Below are 12,039 nucleotides of genomic sequence, written 5' to 3' on the forward strand. Positions count from 1 at the left end.
CAACAACAAAAATATCTGAATTTCAGCGAAACCCTAGGAGGAGCTTTAGGAGTTCACAGATTGAGCTCACGGTGTGCCTTGGCTTGCCGATGCTATTTGGAGGATGCCCTCTCCAGTGTATATGTATTTTTTTTTTCCCCCCGTACGACACCTGACCTGACTACCTGCCCTCTGCTGAAACAGCTGCTTGGTGGGACATTTCACAGCCCAGAGTCACCTCTGGGCACAGCGACAACAGCAGCGGGGACACATCCAGCCCCCCAAGCCTGGCCGCTGCTTCATTTCTGACGACGGCGATCGCTAACGATGCCAGCCTGGAGCGGCAGGGAGGAGCAGGGTCAGCACTGCAGAGGGAGACCCAGACTCCAGAAACCTGCTGTAACACGGGGCGAAACACCCAAAAATACAGCCTGGGAGATTCAGACGGGAAAACTTTTTCACTCGGAACGTAATGCAGCCATGGAGCAGCTCATCTGGGGAAGGGGGTGGGTAGAATCTCTGTTCTTTAAGAGTTTTCTTCAAGGTTTCTCTAGACCAAAGCCCAGCTGACCCGACCTAGTGTTGGCAGCAGTCTTGGATCAAGCATGAGGTTGGCGTAGAGACCTCCAGCAGCCTCTTCCAACCACCATTTCTCCGATTTGAAGGAACACTTTTAAACCAGGTCCCAGAGCACTCCTGTTTTTCATTAAGGTAACGTGGGGATGGGATGAACGCTACCAACCGGCACCGGAACACGTGGCGTTCCAAGAGCACCAACCCCGTATCCCCAGCGCACGGGGGCCTGGAGGCCCCATCTCCGCCCATCCACCTGCCTCCCTCTCCTCTGCAGAAGCCGACAACCAAGTGGCCAAAGCCAGGACTTCAGCACGAGACTTAAAATAAGACACAATTCCTCAATAGCGAGACACCGGAGGTATTTTGGGGTCTGCCTCCCCAAATACAAAGCCGTAAATACCCCGCTGCAGCTCCGCCACTCCTGAGAATGGAGTTTCCCAATTCCCAGCCGTAACATACAGCCACACGTAGTGCACTGGGCAAAGAGTGAACGCTCAGCTACGCCCCACTTTTCCAGCAATTTGACAATAAATCCTTCGAGCCACAGCGCTCCACTTCTACTCACCTTTGAATCCTGTCAGTTAAAAGAACTAGTTGCAATTTTAAAATTATTTTTTATATCTGGCTTTAAATTCTTGAGCAAAACTGTCCGAACTGTAAAAAGAATGAAGATCTTACCTGTAACTGAGATCTTGTGGGAATTACTGGGAAGAACCTTCATGACACATTCCTAAAGACGCTGCCGTCTCTGAATTATCTGTGGTTTCAGAACTCCCAACGCTTTCAGTTTGTGTCCTTAAATATTTTTACAATATCCTCCTTTTCTCATGAGCCTTGGTTTTCAAATCAAAGTTTATTAAAATGTCAAAAATAGAACTTACAGTTTCACGTATGAAAGAAGAGGGCATACATAGTACAGGCCTTTAGTAACAAAATAGGTGAATAATGCTTAACAAGCTAAAGCGGGTGGGTGACATCACCGGTCATTAACATACAATCTCAGGTTAGCAAGATCTACACACTAATGCAAACATGCTCGTACATATCCGAGGGGGAGCAGGTCGGTGGAGCGCGAGGAAGCAGGCTGCCATGGGGAGAGGGAATAGATGTATCTCAGCAGCAGAGACTGGCGCAGACTCCTCCAGTACCCACGTACTGGAGGGAACGTAAGATGAACCAAAACATTTATGGAATAAGACTTTCTTTTCTTTTTAAAGCCTCCTAGATCTGAAGAGCACAATTCAGGGGCCCATCTGGGAACCTGACTTGTTGCTAAAAGATAAACCAGCAACTCGGGCAAAGGCTCCTGCTGGAGAAGCCCCGGTTCTGTTTTACTCACCAGGGGTTGTTGCTCAGTTCTGAGGTGAGTCTCTTGTTCTCACATCAGAAACTGCGTAATTTCTAGCGATCATCAGAAAGGAACATACGAAAGATTTGATGCTCTGAGTCCTTAATTGCCCTTTCTGTTAAAAATTAAATACTTGATTCATCTGAATATTCAAGAAAGACAACATAAATACAAAAGCATGTACATAATAAAAAACATATACTGAATTTCTTAACCATACCGCTCAATCAACTACTATATAGTGACTAATTATTTCTCATTCTAGCTTACCAGCTTATTTGTGAAATTCCATTCCTCCTACCTATCCAGTACCTTGGAGAACTAGGAAAGCTCACGGATGTTTTGTGATATGGCTGAAGTCCTTCACTGAGCCATGTTCTTCGTGCTCCTTGTGCTCTTCCCCCTAGTGAGCAGCACAAGGCACGGATGTCAGTACTTGCTCCTTGAGATGGAGTCCTGAATGTTCTTCACCCTGCAACGGAGCCCTCTGCGTGGCTCAAACTACACTGATCCTTAAGGGGAGCAAAACTACTTTGTTTAACTCTTTCTCAAAGGTTACCCCCAGCCTTTTCATGGCATATATGGGTAGCCAGAGGTCTGGGAAAATTTGTTACGATTAGATTTCTCCATCTCTGTGCATACACATCCTGGCAATTAGATCAAACAGACAGCACTGGATTACTTCTAAGACAAGCTTAACACAAAATACAAACTTCAATTCAGTTCAATACATTAATAATAATTAAAAAAAAAAAAAATCACCACAGTCATTTAAAACCACAAGGCCATCAATATCATCTGCCAGCAGCCAGGCCCTTGTGTATGGCTACACCAATTAAAAAGAGTCAAAGTTCCTGCTAGTGACTCTCTACTAGTAACAAAAATGTATGAAATCCTGGTAAAACTAGCCAAGACTACCATTACATGAGAAGCTATTCCAGTACAGGTATGTAATCTAAGCTAGGGCATGGCTGATTGCATACATTTGTGCTACATATCAAAGCTACTTTAATAAAGTTTTAGAAGAAAGTAAACCCAAGAAGCAGCCACGTGTACCTCTGGGGCAGCACTGCCTACCACGCTCTACAGCCGAACGCCACCTCCTCCCTCTCGTTAGTGTCCACACGAACGGCACGAGTAGGCACGTTTCAGATCCGAGGGGGGAACTCGCTTTCATCTGTACAAGCCACTTCAACGGCGCAGCGTAAAAGGGAACTCGGCCGTAACGTCCCCTGGATCACACCCCTTCCCCGACCTTTCTCTTTTCATTCGTGGCATGGTACAGGACTTTCCATTTGACTTTATAAGGTAACTTTAGAAACCATAAAGCTTTTATGAATTAGTGAGAAGGCAAACAAAGGGAAGGAGAGGAATTTAATACTTTAGTGGAGATAATCTTCTCAATTTTATCTAACTGTACTGCTAGGCCAGCTTACATTTTCCATTTGAAGTCATTTTACTTATGGGATGATGACGTGAGATCAACCAAAATTTTTATGCGTTATCTAAGTTCTGTTTTACAAAAGGCATCTATTAATAAGTTAGCAACTCATTATCCTTTATCAAGCAGAAGACAGAAATCTGGTTCCTAGTGGAAATCCAGGTCCAATTCTTAGTTTGGCTGAGAAGGCAATTCTGTGTGCAAACCTCATATTAAAGTTCAGGTTTATTCCAGCTTGCAGCCTCTGGGTCAGGCCGGGTTCCTGCACACACCATCACGCACAGTGAACTCTCTGACACTGGAATTTAAGATGTCATTTTTGTTGCTAATGCACAAGGCACCACAGAGCCCAATTTCCTCCACGATTACGCGGACAATGAAAACAGTTTGTTCACTAAAATAAGCAAATATGACTTAAAGACACTCAGGGAGGAAACCTGGGGCATTTTACATAGATTTTTTTTTTCCCTCTCTCACTAAAACAGTAAGTCAAATACATCCACAAAAGTCAGGATAAATTTTTGTTTGCAGCTACGTTAGAAACCTGTATCTGAAAGTATATGCCAAATCAATCCACAATGACAGACCTACTTTTTAAGTGGCTAGAAAATACTATCTTATACAGATGCTCTTATTGCACAAATCCGTGCAATCAGAGATTTAACTAAAAATCAGACACATTGCAAAAACTGAAAAAAAAATTAAAAATCCTAGAAAATCTCCAGCACTATGATACAAGCTGTGTTTGCACAGTGAAAGCTCCAGTCAAAATTCTGCAGGAGGACATTCAAAAGCACCTGCATCATTCAGGAGCACACCCACCACTCCGAATTTAAATTTCATATACAAAAATGTCATTTCTTGTTTCTGGTCTAAAGCATCCCTTCATTTGCCTGGTGAAACAAACACCAGCACTGAGCCTCTCGGATCGTCCGTCCTGTGTCCACCGACCAAGGGGCTCCTCATACCCTGTCCTGCCGACGCCTCCGGTCCAAAAGCGGTGGGGTTTTGTGCAAACCAGGTGGTGGGGGTGATAAACAGAGTGGTCTCAAAGGAACAAGCACATCGGAAAAGCCTCTCTCTACAGATAGGCAGGTACGTGGAAATTCCTGATGGGGTCTGAAATGCTTTTACAAGTCAGTAGCCCGTTATGGGCCCAGGGCACTCTGAAGCTGCAGGAAAACTTCCACTGCACGCAGCGGGGCTGCTTGCGTTCGCATCTGGGAGCACAACAGTTTGCAGGACTAAAGCCTTAACACAAACCACTGTAAAGTCCATCCGAGTCTGTCCTTCCCAGAGCCAGATCTAGCTTCTATGTCTGTCTTTCATAGATGGAAAAAAAAAAAAAAAAAAAAGATTTCCATAGGAAACTGATTATCGCTTTCTCCCCTCCCCGTTCTAATATTTTGGCACAAATGCATGTGATATTCAATGCAGATATAAAGAAACAGATAATTGAATAGCACTGACAAAGTTATGAGACTTATTTGGCAAATTTGAACCATAAAAACAAGTGCTAAGGGTTTTTTCCAGTTGTGGAAGTTGTTTGCCATGACAGTTGCTGCAGGGAAAAAAAAATATTAAACAGTCTGGAGCATGTATGTTTAAAATGAACATTTTATAATACAAGTAAATACACACTCTCCCAATTTCTCCAGGCAAAAACACATCTCAGAGCATTTTAATCAGCTGAAATAAGTTTTAAACAGAGGGGGTTTGTGTCTGAGATGCCCTGGTTCGTGTGCAGTCACATGTGACAGCATGGGATAAGCTATTAAATTGCATATTCTGAAAATGGCAGCAAGGGGCTGTTCACTTCCATCACTAGAGCAGACCTGGACACTGAATTCTCTAAGCCCCTAAGACTTCAGAAGTGGCAGATACCGTTCAACATACTGAGAAAATAGAATACAAACTTTCTGTAGTTAATGCAAATAGACTGCACAATAACGAAGGCTTAACTTATCCAGCTCCCCACGTGACCAATGTCTGTCTGTGAGCAGCTCAAGTCAAAAGTTAATGCAGCAACATCAGAAGGAGCCTTAAGTTTGGCCTTTTGCTTCATGTCAATCCAGTCTGAGACCATCAGGGTTATCAGCTGCATCCCTCAGGCACGAAGCAAGACTCTGCCTCCTTGTTAGTAGTCCAGCGTGGGAAATTAGTTCCTTTTGGGAACATTACTGGGGGAATTAGTTCTTGCGTGTGCTTTAAATGCTTCCTTGTCCCCTGCTGCTGCAGTCGCAGGGAGCACAGCTGTAGATCAGGTAGATGGTGACAGGAATCCATGAGCAAGAGTCACCCCGAGGTCCCATGGTGTCTGGCTTTCCAGAGACATTGCAGGACACGCGCCTGGAGCTGTGCGAGGCAAATGGAAAGCTTCCTCCGAGCCGTCAGTGGCTCCCGAGTGCTCACAACAGCGCGGAGCGAGCGGCCAGACAGGCACGACACAGCTGGAGGCAGAGCACTGGCTTCTCTCCGCTGAAACAAAGTCCAGTTTTTTATCGTGATAAACTTCAGCTTCAAATTCTAACCGCAATGGCCCATAGCATTGTAACCAAAGTGCTAACAGTTTCAGTGGAAGTGGCTTAAATGGGTATTTAGTTTAAAACAAAATAAAGAAAACCCACTTTTTTTTCTTTTTTTTTTTGTAGATTTTTGTTTTCTCATCACTTCAATAACTGGGAATTTGTTTACTATGCACTCTGCATTTTGCTAAGGGTTAAGCCAATTCCATTTTCCAGAGGCTTTGTTCCCCCCACCCACCCCCAGGAGATGTTTCCTTAGGAGACACTGGAACAACGAATACTCGGGGAGCCCATTTGTGTAAGGACCTTGTCTAGCCACTGCAAAGGACCATTAAGATGCAGTTCAATCCAGCAGGGAGTACTGGTCACAGTCTGCCGCCTACAAGAAAGAAGGGGTTGGGAGGAGAGAAGAAAAAAAGAAAAGAACGTAAATGTGGCTTACAAAACTTTACAAATGTGAAAAGGTTTTACAGCTACTGAAGCATTCTTTCCTGCTTAGACAATAGTCTTGCATGTGGGGCCAAAGGAATGTCTCTCTCCACTGTAACACGCTTTTGGCCTATGCTGCCAACTTCTTTTAAAAACCCTACCTTTTCTCTTTACGTTTCTTAAGATCCCAAAGGAGCAACTCACTATATAACCTATTTACTACTCAGATTCCTGAAAACAGGCAGCATCTGATTCCCTGAAGGGAAACAAAGGTGTTTATCTAAGCAAAAGTCTAGTTTTATTTTGCAGACCTTGCCTCTCCTAATTAGAAAGCAACGTAAGCAGTTTACCCAATACGTTAAATTTCTCTGTGTATAAGGATGTTCTCTTTTTACCATGTCTTTAGGTTTTAGCAGAATGTGGAAGTGATGGCAAGAGATCAGCACTCAGCCCTTCAGAGTCCCTCCTGCAGCCCTGCAGAGCCCCCTCCCTCGCGTGGCTGGAGCTGCTGCTGAACATCCTTTTTGCCCAGCTCCGGAGGAAGCGCCGGAGGTTTGAACCCTGTGCTACACGTGCCGAGCGTGGGGCACTCCAACAGATTTGCATTTGATCACCGCCTCAGAAGAAGCAGAAATGCTGCAGAGTGTAAAGAGTTGCAAAACCTGCCAGAAAAGCAGAAACGTGGTATTAAACCACGTGTTTTAAAATCCCTCAAGACTTGGTGGCTGTGGCCAGAGGAGAGGGGGACGCTTTGCCGGGTCAGTGCACAGCACGCTTTGACTTTCCCCTGCCACAAAGCGCCTTCCCCCTCTCCTGTCTGCCTCGCCCCGAGGCCAGACCCCATGGAGTGTCTCCAGATGGTAAAGCGGGAAGAGATGAGGAGGAAAGAAAGGGAAGGGAGGCCAAGGCACAGGGCAAGGGGCTCTCCCTCCTCTGCCAAGGGATGGCCTAAGTCCTGTTCCAGGCAGAGAGGCAGGGACAGCTGCTGTGGAGGAGGAAGATTACGAAGAGAAAGAAATAGCCTGGAAACAGCCTTGTTTTACACCCTCATTTCCCACAGAAGCTGTCCTTGGAATCTGTTTGTGGGAGGGAGAAGCCAAAGTCTGTGTGGCCCAGGGAGAAGCTGCTGCTGAGAAGGGGACCCCCTGCTCCAAGGGGCTGCCCTGCGCTCCCCTTTCAGGGCAGGAGAGAGGAGCAGGGTTCGGGGGTACGGCTCTGCAAGGCTTTGGCCAAGGGCTGTAACCCGTTCTGTTGATGAATATATATCTCTCATCCTTTGAGCTGAAAATGGCAGCAGCTCCCTGAAGGCACCCCACCCATTCCCAGCTCAGGCGGGGCTGCCCGGAGCTGCCAGGCCAGGCGATGCCCCAAGAGTGGGCGTTTGGGCAGGGCTTGTCCTAAACATCAACTTCACTGTGCATGTTTTGCACTAAAGGGTGTCCTGTGAGCTGTTTGGGCAGGAGGACTGTGGGACACCTCTCGCTCTGTCAGCCTCTGTGAAGTGTGCAAACCCCTCAGGTCCCAGGAAAAACGAGCTTCTCTTAATTTAACACAGAGCATTCCCCTGTGCTGCCTGAAGCCAGCCTAACACTGAGCAGTCCAACAACTGGCCCGGCAACACTGTATGGAAACCCGCTACCCGTGGGGCTGCCACACTTCTGCCCTCTGCAAATCTATCACAGCAAACTCCATTCTGCCTTCCCAGCTGGACCAACACGTTGGCTGAAGCCTTTCAGAAAGCTCTCTGGGCCTTCAGCTTGCTCCACAGGGCTCTCACTGGATGGAGGAGAACCTCTGTATCACGGGCCGCTTATGCAATTGGCTTCTCCCCCGCTTCCCTCCACAAATCCCTGGCACACAAAAGCACTAAACATCCCACCAATTAGTCTGCTCAAAAGGCTAAGCAGTCGAACCAGAAATCACTGGAACAGTGCTCTGGATGCAGCTCCCACAGTAACGTTTTCATATATGAATCAGTTCACATAAACGTGCTCTGACAAAGGCAATCAGATGTAGTATTTTGTGGCAAGGAAATGAAGGAGCAAGAGAGCAGCTTCGGCGCGGTCAGCGTGAGCGTAGGGTTTCACTGACTACAATACTCTAATGAGATAGTTGACTTTCCGTAAGTCATGCTCATCTGGATTTCATTACGAGCCGTGGCTGCGAGCCAGGGCTGAAATGCTCTGGCCCGGGTGCAGGACAATTTCAAAACAAAATGGACTCCAAACATCTGGAGAAATGAAGAAAGTGGGAGAGCACCGTGCAGGGCCCAGGCTCCAGCTGACCCTACGGCATCTCCCCCGTCTGCTGCAGGCAGCTGTGCAAGGACAGCATCGGCCGGCAGCCTCGCTGCTCCGGGAGGCAGGGACTGCCCCCAGATTTTCAAGTAAGGCCACGGATTTAAAGGGTGCACAGTCAAGTTAAGTATTTCAAAATCGCATTTGGCTTAAATCCTTGCCAGCTTTCTCTCTCATAAAACGACATTCATTTTCCAATGAATTTCGTCTCCCTTACTTGTACTATTAAACACTGATTTCACTCCCGTTGCTACTTCAGGACGTTCGCTTGCTAACGCAGCAGAGCGGCAGCAACACAAGCTACAGAGTACTCTGTCCCTCACGCTGTCTCCACTGTCCTGTGTTGCCAGAACAACCACACCATTGATCCCAAGCATCAGACCCTACTGCATCTCCTTTTTTATCTTCAATATTCACTGGGAAAACTAGTAACCCTGTTTCTCCCACTGCCTCCGGTCACATTTAAGCAATTGCCCTGAGACAAGCACTAAGGAAAGGATGAGAAGATTCAACTATAATTTTGCAGCAACTCTAACAGCTCTTCCAAATGTAAATTTTCAAGCCAATCTGCTTTTATTTTAATCCTATTAGTCCCTGATAAAAGAAGCATCAAACCCAACCCACAGAATCACAGAATCACCTCAGCTGGAAAAGTCCTTGAAGATCATCCAGTCCAACCATGAACCTCACACTGACCGTTCTCAACTCCACCAGATCCCTCAGCGCTGGGTCAACCCGACTCTTAAACCCCTCCAGGGATGGGGACTCCACCCCTGCCCTGGGCAGCCCATTCCAACGCCCAACAACCCCTTCTGCAAAGAAATACTTCCTAAGAGCCAGTCTGACCCTGCCCTGGCGCAGCTTGAGGCCATTCCCTCTTGTCCTGGCGCTTGTTCCTTGGTTCAAGAGACTCATCCCCCCTCTCTGCACCCTCCTTTCAGGGAGTTGTAGAGGGCGATGAGGTCTCCCCTCAGCCTCCTCCAGACTAAATCCCCCCAGTTCCCTCAGCCGCTCCTCATAAGATGTATCAATTAGGAAGCACACTGACACTGTCCTGATAACAGTGTATTCATAAGACACTCATACTATTGAATATACATCTAATTATAAGAAAAAAAATGTCATAGTTCCTACACAGGCCATCTGGATTTATCTGCTGTGCTTCAGGTAAAGCTCTTGGTTCGTACAACACTGTGACCAAATACTGTGGTCTTCCAGGTGTATCCCATGATGTACATTTTACACAAATAGGTTGGGAAAAACAAGACATGAGATCAACAGGTTCTCAACAACTACAACCCACCAGCATTACTGAAGAGACACTGCGCTAATTCCCCCCATCTTAAAAGCTGAGTAAAGCAGCTTGGCAGAACGCTATCCTAGGCTGCGAAATGCAGGAGTGGCAGTGGCAAGCACAAGCATATCGCCCAGTTTCACTCAAAAGGCCTGACCTGTATTCTGCTCCCCATCCCTTGACAAAGCTCATTCGGATTGTGCACATTCTGGTCAGCTGGTACACGGCTTCGAAGCCCTGATTTACAGACTGAGCCAAGAGAGCGGCGAATTCCTGGTTGTTAAAAATCTTCAGGTTACATCCTGTGAAAAAAGAACATGACAAGAAACAAGGCATTAGCTTAACTAGATTAAGAAATCCATTTCTTTCTGAGGATGGAAAGAAACTCAGTACTGCTTTCCCATACCCTCAGACCATGTGATACTATACACAGATTGTTTAAACACAGCATTTCAGAAAAAGGAATCAAGGTTGCCACATTTTCACAGCTCATATGCTGAAAAGGAAGAAAACCATGTTACAGGACAGAGAACGATGAATGCTAGTGCCCACACAGCAGATTGTGATCTACGAGACCAGACTTGGGATCCTCATGTGGAACTTCCTTCTATCTCCTTTACAGTCATTTCCCTCATATTGTAATTTAAAAGCCTAACTATGACCATAACACTTAACAATGGCAATCGCTATGGGGCCTGAAAGAAGGGAACGCACAGGCTAAAAACAGGAACTCACTGGTGTTGGATTTACAGGGTGTCCGTCAGCAGAAGTGATGGAGAAGCTCTGGAGTGAAACCGCTCTGGCAAGCCAGAAACCAGTTATCAGGGTTAAAAAGGCTGGTAGTAGAGCTGCTTCTGCTATAATCGTCTCTTAAATGTAACTATCATGCGCCAAAGAATTTTCCTTTAAAACTGGAGTTTCCCCCCAGTGTTCAGTCCCAGCTAAAAGACTGAGAACAACTTAGTCAACTGGTTTTAGGTAATAAAGGTGAACTATAACAACATTCTTCATAGTTCAAATAAATAAATAAATACACAACTTTTAAAAAAAGTGTTGCCAAGCTTGCTTTCTCCCAGATAACCAGAAACAAGTTAAACTCTGAAACTTGGCACGCAACTGATGCTCCTTTGGGATTATGTGTGGGCCAAGTCTGAAAAACAACCATTTGGACTGTGATGAATTGTATTTTTCTAAAATCACTTCTGAGCCTACTCTCTTGGGCTGGACTCATACTGTCATCTGTTTTGGGTCGAACTGCATATAGCAAAGTGTAACCGCACGCAGCAGCTCAGCAGCTGCAGAAACAACTACCCATTTTTGTGACCGTAAAAGAGCACAGCCCAAGAGCCATGTACAGAGAGTTCGACGGGAAGCTGTGTTGGGCATGTTGCAGTCTAAGGCAGGAAAGTAAGAAGGGTGAGAGCATCAGAGCCAGGTTGAGCACAGAGAAAGAGCTGTGGCAAGGAAAGCAGAAAACTCGATCAGGATCAGACTGCCAAGCTGTTCAGACTTCAGGACTGGTGGGAACAGGTCTCTCCACGACTGTGCCTGGGAGAAGCGGGTACGACTTGACCTCGTCAACCAGGGAATGAAGAAACTGCTTCAAACCCAGCAAAGATTTGAAGAGGAGTCTGAGAAGGCAGTCAAAGATTGTGGCAAAAGTGGGGAGAGCTGGAGTCCAAAAAATGCGCCTCAGAGATGAATCTACAGCGGAAATGTGGGTTGTTTATGTCTTCAGATGTTGACTCGAGCTGGGGTGGACTCTTGTGATGTGGCTGGAGAATTAAGTCATGTTTGCAACACTGGCAGCTGCTTCCTAAGCATCTGAGAAAGGAAACCCGGTAAGATAGGCCAGAGCTTGCAGTGTATGGATTTCTTCCCAAAAGAAAGACTATCTTTATTCAACTATTTCTAAACAAAAAAGTTTGTTTTTTAAATATATACATACTTTTCACTGTAAAAAAATTCGCTTTTGTAAGCCCAGCTAAATAGCTAAATTCCCTTTCGAATGGCATCCTCTCATACTAGCTCTTTTGCTTGTTTCGTCCTAGACAGATGCTATAAATTCTCTTGTAATCTTTCAGCAAACTTTAAACATACGTTTGCTATAACCAGAACAACAAGGTGACTGCAAATATGATTTCCCTAGA

At 45.9% G+C, this 12,039-nt stretch overlaps 1 protein-coding gene across 2 annotated transcripts in view; it reads right to left on the reverse strand.

The window, feature by feature from the left end:
* Positions 1-1,389: 1,389 nt before the first annotated feature.
* The window catches only part of SMAD3 (SMAD family member 3), a 79,774-nt gene continuing 69,124 nt past the window's right edge, over positions 1,390-12,039 (reverse strand). For both annotated transcript variants that reach the window (XM_074837316.1, XM_074837317.1), the window contains exons 8-9: positions 10,047-10,191; positions 1,390-6,248 (exon numbers count right to left, since the gene is read on the reverse strand). In XM_074837316.1, coding sequence (XP_074693417.1) covers positions 6,125-6,248; positions 10,047-10,191 — 269 coding nt within the window. In that variant the 3' untranslated portion in view covers positions 1,390-6,124. The remainder of the gene's footprint in view (positions 6,249-10,046; positions 10,192-12,039) is intronic.

The sequence above is a fragment of the Strix aluco genome, chromosome 12, assembly GCF_031877795.1.
Source record: "Strix aluco isolate bStrAlu1 chromosome 12, bStrAlu1.hap1, whole genome shotgun sequence".
NCBI classification, from domain to species: Eukaryota; Metazoa; Chordata; class Aves; order Strigiformes; family Strigidae; genus Strix; species Strix aluco.